Raw genomic sequence first — 16,707 nt, 5'->3', positions numbered from 1 at the left:
ATACTGTAGCTGACGGCTGAATGGTTGCAATTTTATCTCTAATAGTATCGATTTTAGAAGTAAAGTAGTTCATAAAGTCATTACTGTTGTGGTGTTGGGAAATGTCAACACTTGTTGAGGCTTAATTTTTCGTTAATTTAGCCACTGTATTGAATAAATACCTGGGGTTATGTTTTTTTTTCTTCTAAAAGAGAAGAAAATTAATCAGATCTAGCGGTTTTTAATGCTTTTCTGTAGGATAGGTTACTTTCCCGCCAAGCAATACGAAATACCTCTAGTTTTGTTTTCCTCTAGCTGCGCTCCATTTTTCGGGCTGCTCTCTTTAGGGTGCGAGTATGCTCATTATACCATGGTGTCAAACTGTTTTCCTTAACCTTCCTTAAGCGTAAAGGAGCAACTGTATTTAAAGTGCTAGAAAAGAGAGAGTCCATATTTTCTGTTACATCATCAAGTTGTTCTGAGGTTTTGGATATGCTAAGGAATTTGGATACATCAGGAAGATAAATTAAAAAGCAGTCTTTTGTGGTAGAAGTGATGGTTCTTAGATACTTGTAACAAAATTTCGGCTTTATGAAGTTTGCACAAAACTAAATAATGATCTGAGATATCATCACTTGGCTGCATAATTTCAACATTATCAACATCAATTCCATGTGACAGTATTAAATCTAGAGAATGATTTCGACTATGAGTAGGTCCTGAAACGTGTTGTCTAACACCAATAGAGTTCAGAATGTCTATAAATGCTGATCGCAATAAATTGAATTATAGTTATAATTTTCGTAGAAATAAAAATCTACCTCAGTTTATGCTCTAAACCAGAGTTACTCAAATCTTGCCATGGAGTTCAGCTCCAACCCTGATCAAGCTCACTTTCCTGTGATTGTCTTATGATCCTGAAGACGTTGATTAGCATGCTCAGCTGTTTTTGGTCAGGGCTAGAGCTATTGGGCCAGATTTGAGGATCCCAGCTCTAAACTATAAAGAAGCCCTTTATAATTAAAGGGATACTCCACCACAAAATGGAAATTGTGTCATTACTCAATTACTTCCATGTCATTCCAAATCTGTAAAAGCTTTGTTCATCTTAGGAACATAATTTAAGATATTTTGGATGATAACTGGGAGGCTTGTGACTGTCCCATTTACTGTCAAGTAAAATACACTGTCAAGGTCCAGAAAAATATGAAAAGCATTGTCAGAATAGTCCATCTATCATCAGTGGTTCAACCGTAACATTATGAAGCAATGAGAATACATTTTGTACACGATGAAAACAAAAACGACTTAATTCAACAATAAGTCTGCTCTGTGTCTCTCCGCTTCACTATAGCGCAAGCAGCTAATGCTATTCTGTGTCAGTCGCACCACAAGGACACCGTTTCTGCTTGTATTTACTTTTATTTGAACGAAAACAGCATGTCCTCATGGTGCAGCTGTCAGAAATGTATTCAGCTCATATTCTCCAAAACGGTGCTACGGTGATGCGGAGACAAATTGTTAATTGACACGAATTGTTAAATAAAGTCGTTATTTCTGTTTTCTTCAAGTACAAAAAGATAGTCTCATCTTTTCTAGATTAAGATATTAAGTGCTATTAAAAGATCAAATTCTACTTATTTTTATAATTTCTTCCTAATTTCTAATTTGCACAAAGGACAAAGATGGGCTTACACCATGAACGTGAAACATGTCGAATGAAGCATTTTCTTGGAAAGGAACAGACTTGATTTTCAAATACACAATGGTTATGTCAGTCTGACTGAAAGTGCACTGAATGGGAATCAGGATTTTGAGTTTAATTATTTAATAATCTGCTGTACAGTCTCAATGGACCTCCACAGTCAAAGCACAAACACACTCAGAAAGAATCAAAAAGGGTTTTATTACTCTTAAACTCACAGACAGAAAATGAAGGTTTTATGGTGCAATGTATAATGTGTGAGGAGTTTAAATGTTACTTTTTTATTTTTATCTCAGTGAGCTCCAGAAGCTCCAGTCAACTTTAAGTGACACCGACAGAAGTACATGTTAGGTCTCCATGGGTTCATCAGGTACAGCTGGAGCCGCTTCATCTGCTGGCTGGGCCACCTGCGGTCCACAAACACCATCAGATCAAGATCACACACATCCTCACACACCTGCAAACAAACGTAACAATCCTCACCCTTCTCTGGGGTCTCTCCTCCAGACCCTCCAGGAACTTTGCCACATCGTCATCGTCATAGATGGTGAACTCCGTTTCCTTTCCCACAATCCCAATGGACACATTCTGGAGGAAACCAGACGTTAGTCAGATGGGGTAACAGTGGTAATGAGCGTGAGTGCAGCGACAGGATGAAATATCAAACCTTTGTGGTCAGATCCTGTTCAGCAGGGAGAGTCTCGCGCAGCGCACGCAGACCGTGCTGCACCAGCTCATTCAGATCACCTGCACACAAGAGCACACTCACCTGAAGCATGACCATCTCAACTCACCCAGGACAAGATCAGCTGTGCAAAACTACGCTTCATGTTTTGAGTGTATTGAACTGAAATAGCACTGATTTGCGGTGTACTTCAAATATTAAAAAGTATCATATAAGATAGTAGGTAACACTATTTTAAGGTGTTGTTGCTACATGTTACGTGTACTTACTATTATAAGAATTATGCGTAATTACTTGCAAGTAACCCTAAAACAAACACTAATCCTTAGACTAACCATACAGTAAGTACAAGTAGTTAATATTACTCAGTACTTAAAAGTGTAATTACACTGTAAAAAGAACACCTTAAAGTTTAACCATATAATACTAATGAAATAAGGACACTTAAGTGTACTTGAACAGAGACACTTTCAGGCCCCAGTTTATATTATTGTAATTATAGAAGTAACTATAAAAATTAATTATATGCCGGGAATTGTATAATAAGTAAAATGTAAACGCATGCATCTACACAGTAACTGCACTAAGTCATGACTGTTTCTAACACTGAAGTACTTAAAGTTTTACTTTAAAACACATTTTAAATCATTGCTTTATACTTATTTTGATGCGTTAATGTACTAAAGCTAATGTAAAGAATATATTTAAATAAAAGATTATATAAGTATATATTTATATTTTAAAGGTAATCTATATTAAATGTACTAAATTGCAACTATCATTACAAATGTGTAGTTACTAATATTTAAATACATGACACACATTGCTGTAGAAAAGACAAAGTATATATTTTGTATTTAATCCAAATATAAAATATAGTATATTGTCTATGTGTCTATAAAATTACATTCTTTCTACAAGTTTTATAAATATAGTATATTAGTATAGTACATTATTTTAAAGTATTATTTTAACGTGTAATCTTGCGGTTTCTGTGATGTAACGTGTCTCTTAATAACATACAGTCCAGGAAGGCCTCCATGTGTCTCTCCAGGTACGTGCGGGCCGACTGCGAGCGAGCGCCGATCGACATGGCTTTACAGTCAAAGTAATTGGCTGAGGGGCACGTCTGGAAGATGTGCGGTCCCATGTCCTAAAATTCACAAACACAGCAGGAATTCACCATTGAACATGACTCTGCTTCCACTGAACATGTCTGCCTCGCTCGACCTCTGTACTCACATCATATCCTGCGATCAGCAGCCCCACTCCATACGGCCGTCTGCCGTACCGCTGCGTGGGAATCTGAGTCTCTGTGGGAACAGCGTTCAGGAAATACAGACACTAGTCTGAAGATACTTCAACTGAACAGTAACGGCAGTGAAGAGAGACAGCTCTCCAGAGCGGCAAGCTTAAAGGATACTGCTTCCAATGAGCGAGACCAGTCGAGACACAGGAAGAGGTCTATCGAAGACGAACCTGGAGTCCAGACACTCCTGCCGCATGAAGTTGCTTTTCAGAAAGAGAGAGACAGTGAGATACTGATGACAGGAGACTTTGATGGAAGAGCACAAGAGACATTCAAGAGCACCCAAAATCAGAACTGAACAACGAGGCTGTGAGGGTCAGTATAATCCACTACAGGAATGCACTTCAGTCCTCAAAGCCTAGTTTTCATTAAATAAGCCGTTAGCCAAAGATCTATAGTGCCTGATCAGTACAGATGTTGAAACGATGGCTTGTGGTTTACCAGAGGAGTCTGGCATCTGCCGTCAGTCCTGCGATTGAAATGCCCACGTGACTGTCCACATGCAGGATCTTCTTCTGATGGGCGGCCAGTTCAGACTGAGCTCTCTACGAACAAACACATTCAACAGGGGTTTCTGAAGGGGTTACTGGTGCTTGGGCTTTGATATGAGCTCTCCTCAACCAGACACACGGTCCGAGGGATCAATGATGTGGTGTAACAGAGATGTGAGAGTACCTTGAGGGCCACGAGAACAGCGTGAGAGCGTGATTTGAGGCCGACGGTGGCTGAACCCTGCTTAACTGCCTCCATCGCATACTCGATCTGATGAATGCGACCCTGAAAACAAACCCCACAGATAAACAACCCAACACATGCCGACTTCACACGCATGAGACAATTAAAGAATGAATGAGGAAATTACCTGCGGACTCCACACGGTCACATCATTGTCATACTGGTTCCGAAACTGAAAAATAAAAATATAAAAATGAGCATAATGATTGAAATGGTGTAACAACAACAAGTAGATCGACACTCAAATGAACTCTATGCAGATATGCTCAGACTGTCATTGAGAAAAAGAAATGCGCTTCAGTGTACTCTTAATCTTAGTCGTAAAAGTATATATATATATATATATATATATATATAAACACTGTACTTAAAGATAATATATTATTGAAATAAAAGGCCACTTAAGTGTTAACACACTAATCTACAATTGTAAAAAAAAAAAAAGAGCACTGTCAGATAACGTCAAATTAAACGTTTACTGAAAGTTCATTTTAAATATTAGTTTTAATATTAATATTCTTTTGTCAAGCTTTAAAAATGAATATTACTTTTATGTTCCGACTAACATATAAAAAAAATTATTTCATAGTTTTATTCAAAATTACGAAAAAATAATGATTAAAAACATGTCATTTTAAACGCGGCAATGAAATATATTTTAGTGCATCATAAATGCTTGTCAACAGGAACGACTTTTTAAAGTATGTTAAAGTAAAACATTTAAGTTTAATAAAAAAATAAAATAATAATAAAATATTCTGGGCACAATTGTTATCACTGTAATGCACAAACTCTACTGAAATAATGAACGTTATCCAGTCCATCCGCTCCGGACAACATGAAACCGATTTTTTTTTTTTTTTTTTTTTTTGCAGTTATTGAATATGGGCCAGATATTTCTCGAGAGTTTTCTGCGATTGATGTTGTGAGTTTGAGAACACACAGATATATATTTGGGTTAAAAGTGTCTTTCTGAGCGTCGTGCAGCTTCTGTTGGCGGAGAGAACGAAATCGAAAGCTGCGGCCTCATTCAAGAGCCACACAGAGAATAATATTAATCGCCGGAAAAAAACAAATAACTACCATTATTTTCTAGAAAAAGACAAGTAAATTTACAAACACCAGTATATAAACCGCAGAGATTGATATTTATTGTTCACGGTGAGAGTTTCTGTATCATGCTGCGAGCATTCCGCTTACTCACGCTCTTCATTACCTCGCATACACTCATAACGACATTAACATCTCCAACTCACACTGCATAAACTCTACTTCTAAAAAAGTGATCAAATAGACAGTCCAACAGAAGACTGTACGCTAGTTAGAACGGTATATATGATAATTTCTCACCATATTTGCTATAAACCAGGCGTCTATCCAGTGAGCGCGCGATGATTCAGCTCGATTTGTTTTCCTCGTTCAATAAGGGCCGGAAGTGAACTAATCGAGCACAGAGTGCTTTATCGCTGCAGCGCCATCCACTGACAACAAAAGAGGAAAAAACTTAGCATGCATGAACTTGTTGGTAGCAACTTACGTGAACCTTATATATCTTAAAATAGTATGCTCTTTATAATGAATTGTAGGATCTCACAAATAATTGTATTTTAATTATTTTCTTATCAAACTGCATCACAGTGCTAAATTGATTTAGAGTCATAATGAAAGAATGCATGCACTTCAACAACATAAGTCCTAAAGAAGCACAGACAGATAAAAGATGTAACATAACCTCTGCCAGCCATTTCCCAAAAAAGAAACAAAAGGTCCAGGTGGGAGGAGGTGATAAAGGATCCCAGGAGAAGCGAAGGAGAGCTAGGACCTCAGCTGGAGAGGGCCTGGAGGTCAAGAGGTCAAGAGGCATTTATTTATCATTTGCATAGTTAACACTGGGGAAAACAGGGCATCGAAATGCTTGTGATGAAGCTCAGACATAAACAGACAGACATACGTGGAGGGCACTGAGACTTTAGGGGCTGTCACACTGCACTTTTCATTCCAGACCAGTCAGACCAGAAACGCAAGCTCCTGCAAAAAATTTCGTTTTTTACCTGCGTTCCAAAGTTCAAGTTTGGTGAACTCTGACCTGCGAATTCTACTATGGGACCAGTACCTCTCTGTAGGGAAATTAAAAAATTAAGGAAACGCTAATTTTAGGTGTAGCGCAGCGTCCTATTTTAAGTAATACATCTTTAAAAGATTATAAAAATAAAATTAAAAAAGAAGCTGCATGGTTCGCAGTGCCAATGGAAACAGGAACAGATGGTACATTTGAATGAGGACACATTTTTATAAATTTCTTAGTGTGTATATATTTATATATAGAGAGAGAGAGAGAGAGAGAGAGACCGAGAGTACAATATAAAAAGACACTTTCGATGCCGTAGCAAAAGTACAAGCACTTATTACTCCATGTTGTGATAAATAAGGGGAAACCGTTATATCTTGCTCCCGCCCATGTTCAAAGTCTAGTGTGACCGCCCCTTTTGAGGGACTTCAGTGCCCATAGGCAGAACAGACACAGACAGAGCATTACATACAAATACGTGTCAGTAACAGATACAATAAGGGTAGACAGTGTTAGCAGTTATAAGTAGTCCTAGGGTGCTAATATAAGATTATTGGGGTGGAGGTGGAGCTGTGTCTAAAATGTCATTGTGGAGTGTCACAGAGCTACATGAAGGAATATTAAAAAGTGGCAGTGCAAGTACAATAAAAGTAAACTTGTATGTAACAGCATGTATTCTGGTTTTAGATGAAGGATAGCAGGTTGTTATTCAGCCTGATGGCTTGAAGATAGAAGCTGTTCTTCAGTCTGGTTGTCTGATTGGAGAGCAGTGAAGGAGAAGACCAAGGCCGAGCTGAAGACCAGAGGAAAACTGTGAAGCCGACTGGACTCAGAACTGATTCAGACCATTCACTCCTATTAGATGAACTGGACATCACTTCGGACCATTCGTCTGAGGCCCTAGATTACAGGTAATAATGTTTTAAATAATGTGCAGTTTCTCTCACAAACCCATCGTTTTACTTCATATCACCAGGGGCCTTGCTTTTTCAAAATCTCAGATGACGATAGCTCTTGATATTTTATGAACCACCAAAGACCATGGATTGAGCTAAAAATCTTAAAAAACTGAAATTAAACTTCAACATAAGTGTCCTAAAAGAAATACAGATACAGCACAGACATGACATAATATATATTTATATTAATTTATTACCAGCATTTATTAATTTAAGTTCATAACATTGAACTAATGTTATCGAGTGAGATCTTAATTTTTGTAAAGCATTCTGTTTTTGATGCATTAAATATTTACACATGCTTTTTCCAGCTGTCCTCATAAAACCACACGCACACATAAAGATTGATGCTCAGATTCACACTATTTTACGAATTCCTTTAATACGTCAGATTAAATATACAGTAGGTAACACAGTAAATTAACAGTTATTAACAATATCACTGATAGTCAATATTGACTAATGTAGTTAACTGGTTAACAAAAGGAACCTTTTTGTAAAGTGTAATCAAAAATGTATGAAACAGATAAGACATCTCAACACAATTCTTCAACTGATGAGTTAAGCTCCTGTAAGATTCACACACAAATCTGAAGTAAAAGCTACAACAGTGTGATAATTGATCATGAAAAGCTGAGAGCTAGTAGTGCTCCTCTCTCACCAGCAGATGGCCTCCATGAGTCGCACTGATACAGCTGTGGATGACAGTGAAGTATTGATCTCATAGTATTCAGAGCATTTATTCAGTTTAAGCTAAATGAATGACCCACATGCAGATGCAAGTGCAGATAGCGAAGAGCGTGAGTTTACTGAATGGAGCACTTAGTGGCCAAAGGATGACGTCACAGTAAATCTTTAGACATTATCAGTGTGCCAGAGCCACGATTGGCTGCCTGCTGCCTGTCTGTCTGATGATTGGCCAGTGGGAGATAATTAAACACCTACACTGATACTACATAACTCCTCATAGTGAATATATAGGGGCTTGACCACTGAAGCTGCACACAATAGTATCAAGGCGGTCACCGGGTGAAAAAGAGAATCAATATTTTTATCAAGCAGCAAGACAAGGTGAGGTAAGACCTCTAAAAATTGACTTTTTATGAAATATAATTCTTTGTGCTTTTGGACAGGGACATCTTTCCTTCTACTAACTGGTTAAAGGAGTGAATGAGGAACAAGGAGAGGAACCTAGTCGGCAGATATTCATAGCAGTCCACCCTCACAGAACCTGAGAGAAAGATCAGTGAATTTCCAAATCCTCCGTTTTAAAGCATCACTGTATTTTTGTCTCAGGGTACCATGTTTATGTTGAAGATCTCTGCCTTCCTTGTCGCTTACGCCACAGTGGTGTGCCAGATGTCCAGCTCAAACGCTGCTCCAGCAAGGTAAACTCAACTCATTTTCTGTCCGTGGCATTAGCTGATGGCTTCTTCAGCTGTATCTCATCAGGTGGCAAACTCTTGCTCTTCTCCGTCACTGTTTGATCTTCAGACCTGGTTCAGAATCTCTGACAGACAGATTTGCGCTCATGGACTACGAAGCACGGAGATTACTGAGTGCTATAGTCAAAAACGTAGTGCAGATGACAGCGGAGGAACTGGAGCAGACGAATGATGACAACAGGTACGACCTCAGCATCCTCTCACAGCTTCTGCTGTATTTTCTCACTGGAGGGTTTTCAGTGGAAAGAGTGTTTCTTTTAAACATCCCACTTCTGCTTTCATTCTGCAAGAGGCAGTCAAAGTAGATCCAAACTGCCTGCCACTTCTAGCAGAGTTAGTAAAGTGAGGAATCCACTGAAATGTGTGACAAAGTCTCTCTGCCCGAATGAGGTGTATCTTCTTTTATTTCAGTATAATGCAGTAAAACCCTGTCTGCTTGCCGAGGGAATGTCCTAACAGCAGCAGCATGTCAATCTTCCCCTTCACTGGAATGGCTGCATGTTAACCCCAAGAGTTTTGTTCGTTAGTTTTCCCGTCTGTAGACGCACAGCATGTTCTCTCTCTTAACCTGATGCATGCAGTGTATGAACTCTAACGGTGGTCTGGGTGGGACCCTGCATGTGTGTGATGATACGCCTGTGTGCATGTGTGTTTCTCCCGACAGCCAGGGCAGATTCCTGTCCAAGCGTTGCTCCAATCTCAGCACCTGCGTGCTGGGAAAACTCTCCCAGGAGCTGCACAAATTGCAAACTTTCCCGCAGACGGACGTGGGCGCCGGTACACCCGGCAAGAAACGCAGCCTGCTCGAGGGCAATCAGTTTACAAGCTACGAAGAAACTTTTAACACCATCTAACCCTAAGCGTATGCTCTACGGTCCCGTTGCATGTGGATTCTGCCTGCTTGACTGATCGCACACAAAACGGCTGGTTGCAGTGCTCCCTTTCTTTCTTTCTTTCTTTCTTTCTTTTGGCAGAGAAAGGCATGTTAAAAATCTAGATAAAATTTCTTCCGCACAAAAATTCAGGAATAGTTTTCTGTGCATTTTACACATGCCTCTTGAATAACTGAATACATGTATTATACAAAATATTGAAAATAATAATAAAAAGAGTGTTTAAGTTCAATAAAGTTATTTTTTTATATCAGGAACTCTTACTTTGTCAAATTATTAGCTACGTTAATTTGAAGTCATTGTATATGCGTGTTATCATTGAGTGTCTCTACAAATAAACATCCAATGCATGAAGATTTCTGCAGGTAAGACGTCTGAAATGACATCTGTGAATGTGAGCAGTTAATAATGGATTTAATATACATAATCTCTGTTTATATGATATATAAACCAATGAATATAATGCATGAAAGTAATCAAATGACTGTTGTAGATGTATAACAGGAGAGTGTGTTCTGAAGTCTGGTCTCGTCTGTGTTGAAGCAAGCAGAAGCGCGCGTGTAACACAGCCACGTGTGTCACTCACCGTCTGGCAGACTTCCTGAGCCGCTCCGGTGGGATGGGCAACAGCAACTTCGTCCCGACTAACGTGGGCTCCCAAGCATTCGGCCGTCGGAGGAGAAACTCGCGGATGTGAGCGGCTCCAGTCAGGGGGGTATGACAACACTTCTCAGAGCATCTTCTGTTTCTCCTGTGGGCATGAGTCCCTGATAGTTATGTGATTTGATTGATTATTGCTGTCTTCTGTTTCAGCTGTGAACTCGGGGCCAAATCATTTTCAGTCGGAGAGAACAGAACAACTACAGCTACAGAAATGGTCTCACTTTCCAAGCAGAAACAGCGGTGTTCTCGGCAATGGCCTCTCTCAACAAGGCGGGAATTTAAAAATGCACTTAAGCACTTGTGTTATTAATCCTTATGTATTGACAGAGTGTCTAAAATACAGAGACATCTAGATTTTTATACAAAATAAATCAGATTCATAAAGACATTGAGTGTTTATTCTCCATCTTTGTGAGGACTGAATAAATCCAGACTGTTCAAGACTCAAGGACGGATGCACATATGTGCCTTCATGCTTGTGTAGGTTGTGATAATAAATGGGAAATACAATAGATATTAATTTAGTGGTTGTTAGGTACCTCTGAGAAGATGAAAGGCATTGTGGATTGAAAAGGTTGCTTTGAGAGAGCATCTGTTCTGTTCTCACTCAGCTTTCTGAACAAACAGGTGAGACCTGCTGAACGGCACACATACAAACAATCCCACAGGACTCACAAACAGGACTTCATTCAGCATCCTCTCTCTAATTGAGTCTCATGGTATCGCTTCACATCTGCAGGGGCTGGTGTAAACCTGGAGCAGGTGAAGATAAGGGCCATTAACATCAGGAAATGACAAGACAAAACAAAACTATTGAGTGAACTCCAAAAAGCCTTGGACTTGATATAATACTGTCACAATAGAGCTTGTTACAGCTTTGCTGACATTATAGGTTTAAAATGCATTAGCTAAACCATCAAATACCTTCAATCATTCATCAAGTCCTGTCAGTTTAGACCTTTTCTGACCTGTCCAGATGAGAAAGTGTTGTACCTTCATAGTCCAACAGATGGCAGAATGAGTCTCATTTTAAAAGAATTGAATTTATTGAAAATTGATGGTGTTTAAAGATAGATATAAAGCTGCTGATATGATGCAGCTAGTTGAAACAAACGCTATAAGCTAAGCAACCCTTAGTGACAGAAGTATTTCTAACGGTGTTCCTAACTTCAGGGGTTTGTTTGAAACACGCTTCTTTCTTCAAACTGTGTCTGTGGGGTTTTTCACCAGCAGCAGATGAGGATCATTCATGTCTGGAGCAGGATGCACTAGTTTAATATTTAAACTATTCATATCCTCTTTAGAAAGAACTGTTTTAAAACATAAATAAATAATCTTGTCATTTGACCATGTTTCGAGTGTCTCATTTCTTCGGTGATACTAAATCAGAATCACAAAAATAATCTTTCACTTTTCTGATGATATAACAAACACCAATTCAACTTTAAACTCTTTGTTATAGAGTTATTAGTAATGTGTTCATCAGTAGTTGATGCAATGTTAAAACAGTTGTTAAAGCTGATATAATATCTGTAAATTCAGTGGTCAGATGCGGTGTAAGACTTCTTTGTGTGAACGTGCACAAAACTGGAAGACTTTCTGAAGCCATAGGCTATATCGGAAAAGACCATTTAAGAAATGATGTATCAAAATATCAAAATATTTAGAACAATTGCTATTGTGTGAAAAATATGTAATCATGTAATCAATAAAAAAGTAACTGTTTGTGAGTATAAAATTTTTTTGTTTTTTTAAAGTACTTAATTTTTGGAATGTGCTGTAATCCAGATTATATGTAATCAGTTATTACCAGCTATGTCTGTAATTATACATCGAGGTGTTTCATCAGTCTGTCCATTTAAACTAAAAATTATTTAAAATAAAATAAAAAAAATAAGGAATGGTTTTCCTGCACACATACTGTTGAAACTAAGAAGAAAGATATTCTGGTGTGCTTGTGGTTAATGGCAATTTACTGGAAGTTGGTGTTCTTTGAGCACATTATATAACCCAAAATTATAGCCATTATTTCAAAGAAATAATTTTTTTCACTAGTTGTTTTTGTGGTCTCCGTGCAATCCATTTGGATGAACTCAGCTGTGGAGGCTCTTGCGGTATCCACATGGAAAGTTTGCATGGAAGATCGTGGCAGGCTTGAAATCAGGGATTGTTTCTTTCTTTCTCTCTTTCTTCTTTCGCAGGGTTTTGTAACATTCTTAGTTCTAAGCAAGCCATTGAAGAGAGCACTCTTAATAGTGAGCAGCTGTTTGTCATTTAGTCATTGCAGATGAAAATAAATCGTAACAGTGTGAGCAAGGATCTCCTTCTTTATAAACACCCAGAGAGTCACTAGTCTTTTTTCAGTAAGCCATAAAAGTGCAAAAGGCCCATTTGTCTTCCCTATTTCATTCTTCTTCTTTTTTTTAATGTATATTTGAGCATCAAGGTCTGCATGCAGATCTAAATCTGCTTTTGATGCAGTCCGATGAAACGGACTATGCGTTCCTCAGCTTGTTTTCATAGGCGTTTTTTTTTTCCATGGCTGATTTTTTCCACAGAGTAGCTTAGGCGAAATCAGATACCCTGAAAGTTTAATGGTAAAAGTCTAGGAATAACTGAGCCCAGACAGCTCCTCCCAAAATCTCGCCTCTTTTAAGATATTTAAAAAAACAGTCATCTTGTCACATAAGAAAAAGAGAAACGTTTTCTTTCCCATCGCAGCAGCAGCTCTGGCTCTCCTAACTGTTTTCCCCAGCGTCTGTTACCTCTCTCGTTCCTCCCCTATTCCACATCTGGATTCCAGGCCCACATTTATTTATGGGACTTGAGTTGTTTTTAAGGAGTTTAAAGTTCTTGACCATGTACCGTTGGCAGCTGGGCTGGATCCGATGAAGTCTACAATTACATTTTACCATACCCGGTCACTCTGCAATTACATGTTTGACCGCAGAATGTCTTGAAAAGCACAACCCTGCCGCTCATATGGCAGACAGAAATAGACGGGTTTCGTGTCTGGTTGGACTTTTGCCCGGCAGAAACTATGCTGCTTGACTGACGAAGAGATGTGGGCTCAGCTCATTTCAGGCTACAGCCGTGTCTAGCACGTTCCAGATCCACCGTGAACATCGCACAGTGGACACTCTCAAGACCAAATGTGCTGTCTTACTGAATGAAACGCGCAAGCTTTGAGAAACTGATCAACTGATCAACTGCCCTGGTAAGTGTTGCTTCTTTTTCAAGTTTTTCTTCTCGACCCCTGAACTCAGTGTGTGTGGGACAGTTTATGGGAAAGCATCATCAGCATCAGGCAGCTGAGTAAATACTCCAGTCTGATATTAGACCAGTGTGGCAGATCTGTATTCCTGTGCAATATTTAAAATGTCTCATGTCTGGTCACCGGAGCTTTAAATGCATTAATATAGTGCCCTGTCCACTTGTCTTGAATTCATTAGTCACACCATTATTGTGCTCGACAAATTCAGACTGCTGCTGTGGAGCTGCTGGGTGTTCATGGAAGCATCACACATGTCTAATAGCAGAGCTGGAGGAGCAGAACGGTTTAATGAGCATCTAGAGATGAGAGACGACACTCAAGCGGCTCCACTGACTCAAACAAATGCAAACGTGGATTTAATGGCTCGGGATACTGTTACTCCCCTCGATCCACACAGAAAGACTCTTTGTTTTAAGAGAGTCAGGCCTCGAGTCAAACTCACCCGTGCAGGCTTGTAGTCAGCATTTTTCTCCAAACCAAAAGTGGAGGTTTACAGCTTGCAAAATGTCTTCATAAGCAGTTTTAAAGTAGCCGGTCTGTATATTGTGGGTGGAGGAGAAGTGCCAAGAGTTCAGCATTAGTTTGATGCAGGATAGCCTAGTCTACATTTATATCTGCAAATGCTGTTTGAGCTTCTGTTTGGTACTGTCTCCCAAATTCAGTCTGGCCTTCCAACAGTCAGGCCAGAAAGCAGGATTACCCGAACCCTAACCCTTCATTTAGAGTAAGCTGTTAAGAACACACGTAACTTAAAGTGTATGTTAGTAACAAAACCGGCTCTGTACCAGAAGTTATGTACCAGGGTGAATCTACTTCAGGTAAACGTTGCTCAGCTTCAGAGGGACTGGATGCACATGTGCACGTTTGATGAGGCTCCAAATGACTTGACACCACAGATTACACATGATATTGTAATTATAAAAACTTTATATAATTCCAAAGTTTCTGTATTTATTTATTTTATTTTTTCAGTTTTGTATTTTATATTTTCAAGATGTTAGACTCCAGAAGAGGAAAACTGACCATGCATTTTTTTTCTTCTACAAAATAGCAAATGTTCAGAGCTATAAATGGCAGCTTCACTTCTTTAGGCTATTGCCAGCATTGATGGCAGAAAGTTCACGTCAAACATAAAGATTATGATATAAAACTAAACAAACATAAAATCACAGTTTGCTACATTAATTTATAAATTACATATATTATTGAAAATACACCATTGTTAAATGTTGCTTCACTCTAAACTCCTTGTGTGGGTTGAAATCAGTCCTTTCTATTTATTTATGTGGCCAGACGTTTTCCAGCTGTTGAATTAACCACAGAGTAAAGCTGCAGCTGTTGAGTGAAGGTGTGTCTGCCTCCACACATTTACCTTCTTTAAAATCACTGCTCGCAAATACATTCATTTTAACTAGAAAATACTAAATACCCTTGTGAAAAAAGTACACTTCAGCATGCTTTTAAAAAAAGTGCTTATTAAAGGAATAGGCTACTTTTAAGGAGCTCTTTTTTTAGAAGTGGATTAGTGATGACATCATAGCAGACAGTTCTGTCATGAACCCTCTGCGTGGCCCTCATATAATATGTGAATGTATTTTAGTTTAAATCTATATTAAACATAATTAGTTGAACTACTGTATATGATTTATAATTACTTCTTTTGCTTTTTAATATTGGTAAAGTCTATTATCGAATACACTTTACCAGTTTATTTATATCATTATTACACTACAGCTAAAATCAAGCACTACGTGTATAACACAAGATTTAACAAAGTTCACCTCCAAAAAATAAATAGGTGATCCATCCAAGGCCATCCAAGATGCAGATGAGTTTGTTTGTGGCTGCATGTATATAGACAAATACTAAATAATCAGATATAAAGATTCACTTTTAAAAGATTACGAAACCTAATCATGACGGGTGTGAGATCTGTGGAGCAGGGATAAGAACAGTTGAGAAACACTGCTCTAGCTAACATTGACATCTGCTCATCCTAGCTCTTTCCTTTTCCATGGATTGAGTGGAAAACCCGAAATCAACACACAATAGTGTGTCTAAAACAGGACGGTACAGCTGTTGGGCTTATTTCTGTTTTATACTCCATGTGCTGGTTGTTTGCTATTCTCTTTGTCTAAGGGAGATGTGACAACACAGCAGTCAAAGGCAGCTGATTTTATAACAGGGCGCTTGCGTGTGTTTGCCTTCATCCTCATTGCAGGAATGTCAAGTGACTGACAGAATGTTTCAGTTTCCTTCTGTGTTTCCTCCCACTTTTCATCGCTTCTCATACTTATAATTGAGCCTTGTATGTTTTGTTTGCGTTGTAATATAAATGATATTTTCATACTCACGTTTTTTTCTTCTAAAAATGGTATACTTCTGTACAAATTCATACGAAATCCCCTCTTGATGGAATAGTTTATTTTTCTCACGAGATTGCATTGGACTATCATAATAACACCCATGTGAAGTACTTGATTATAATTTTAACTGTAGTTTGTTATTTGATATAACATTTAAAGTTAATGTATTTTAAATGTACTAAATTGCAAATTCGTGATTACAAATGTATAATTACATATATTTAAATACATGACATACAAGTTATATTTTAATTTAATTCTAAGTACTTCTCATGACTTTCGGCAATACAAAGACAAAATAAATAAATATTAATTAATTTACATACTAGGTCCTAGTTAACAAAATCCAACAAATTATATTTAATTTAAATGTTAAATATAATAAATTTTTAGGTGCTATAAACGCTTAACGTCATCTGACCAAACTGAAAAACTGGAAAGTGTTAACAGTGGCATGAACTAAAGGGGAATATAATATAATATAATATAATATAATATAATATAATATAATATAATATAATATAATATAATATAATATAATATAATATAATATATATAATCAGCTAACAGCTACTTCAATTAGGGTACAATATTCAGCAATCAAATATTTATTAATCAATCATTGG

General features: G+C 38.0%; 3 protein-coding genes across 6 annotated transcripts in view; 2 read left to right on the top strand and 1 right to left on the bottom strand.

Moving 5' to 3' along the window:
* Positions 1–1,866: 1,866 nt before the first annotated feature.
* Positions 1,867–5,896, bottom strand: psma1 (proteasome 20S subunit alpha 1). Its single transcript, XM_026239427.1, has 10 exons — positions 5,764–5,896; positions 4,541–4,585; positions 4,354–4,455; positions 4,120–4,223; positions 3,793–3,881; positions 3,612–3,682; positions 3,393–3,522; positions 2,352–2,431; positions 2,168–2,272; positions 1,867–2,091 (listed from the first exon to the last, which is right to left on the bottom strand). Exons 1-10 carry the CDS (start codon positions 5,764–5,766, stop codon positions 2,032–2,034), a joined length of 789 nt encoding a protein of 262 aa, XP_026095212.1. The 5' UTR covers positions 5,767–5,896; the 3' UTR covers positions 1,867–2,031.
* Positions 5,897–5,999: 103 nt separating this feature from the next.
* On the top strand, positions 6,000–10,846 carry LOC113067153 (calcitonin gene-related peptide). 4 transcript variants are annotated; one of them, XM_026239430.1, is made up of 5 exons: positions 6,000–6,265; positions 7,169–7,392; positions 8,737–8,828; positions 8,935–9,066; positions 9,550–10,305. In XM_026239430.1, exons 3-5 carry the CDS (start codon positions 8,743–8,745, stop codon positions 9,737–9,739), a joined length of 408 nt encoding a protein of 135 aa, XP_026095215.1. In that variant the 5' UTR covers positions 6,000–6,265; positions 7,169–7,392; positions 8,737–8,742; the 3' UTR covers positions 9,740–10,305. The 4 variants fall into 4 exon arrangements, with proteins under 4 accessions (XP_026095215.1, XP_026095214.1, XP_026095213.1 ...); XM_026239431.1 differs by lacking the exons at positions 6,000–6,265; positions 7,169–7,392; positions 9,550–10,305 and adding exons at positions 8,252–8,516; positions 10,322–10,493; positions 10,592–10,846; XM_026239429.1 differs by lacking the exons at positions 6,000–6,265; positions 7,169–7,392 and adding an exon at positions 8,238–8,511.
* A 2,297-nt stretch (positions 10,847–13,143) lies between these two features.
* insc (INSC spindle orientation adaptor protein) overlaps positions 13,144–16,707 on the top strand; it is a 44,615-nt gene continuing 41,051 nt past the window's right edge. The window contains exon 1 of the mRNA XM_026239426.1: positions 13,144–13,658. The gene's annotated coding sequence lies outside the window, so the exon portion shown is untranslated. The remainder of the gene's footprint in view (positions 13,659–16,707) is intronic.

Source organism: Carassius auratus, chromosome 50 (genome assembly GCF_003368295.1).
Source record: "Carassius auratus strain Wakin chromosome 50, ASM336829v1, whole genome shotgun sequence".
Taxonomy (NCBI): Eukaryota; Metazoa; Chordata; class Actinopteri; order Cypriniformes; family Cyprinidae; genus Carassius; species Carassius auratus.
Note: the sequence above shows the minus strand (reverse complement) of the source record. Positions and strands in the feature narration are given on the sequence as shown.

Excerpts from the sequence above, each read along its gene's own strand:
- psma1 (XM_026239427.1), bottom strand. Across the intron at positions 3,882-4,119 it reads GCAGATGCCAGACTCCTCTG|CAACTTCATGCGGCAGGAGT; the intron begins GTAAACCACAAG and ends CTTTCTGAAAAG. Across the intron at positions 2,432-3,392 it reads CATGGAGGCCTTCCTGGACT|GTGATCTGAATGAGCTGGTG; the intron begins GTATGTTATTAA and ends TCTTGTGTGCAG.
- LOC113067153 (XM_026239430.1), top strand. The coding sequence starts at position 8,743 with ATGTTTATGTTGAAGATCTCTGCCTTCCTTGTCGCTTACGCCACAGTG. Across the intron at positions 8,829-8,934 it reads TCAAACGCTGCTCCAGCAAG|ACCTGGTTCAGAATCTCTGA; the intron begins GTAAACTCAACT and ends TTTGATCTTCAG. Across the intron at positions 9,067-9,549 it reads CAGACGAATGATGACAACAG|CCAGGGCAGATTCCTGTCCA; the intron begins GTACGACCTCAG and ends TTCTCCCGACAG.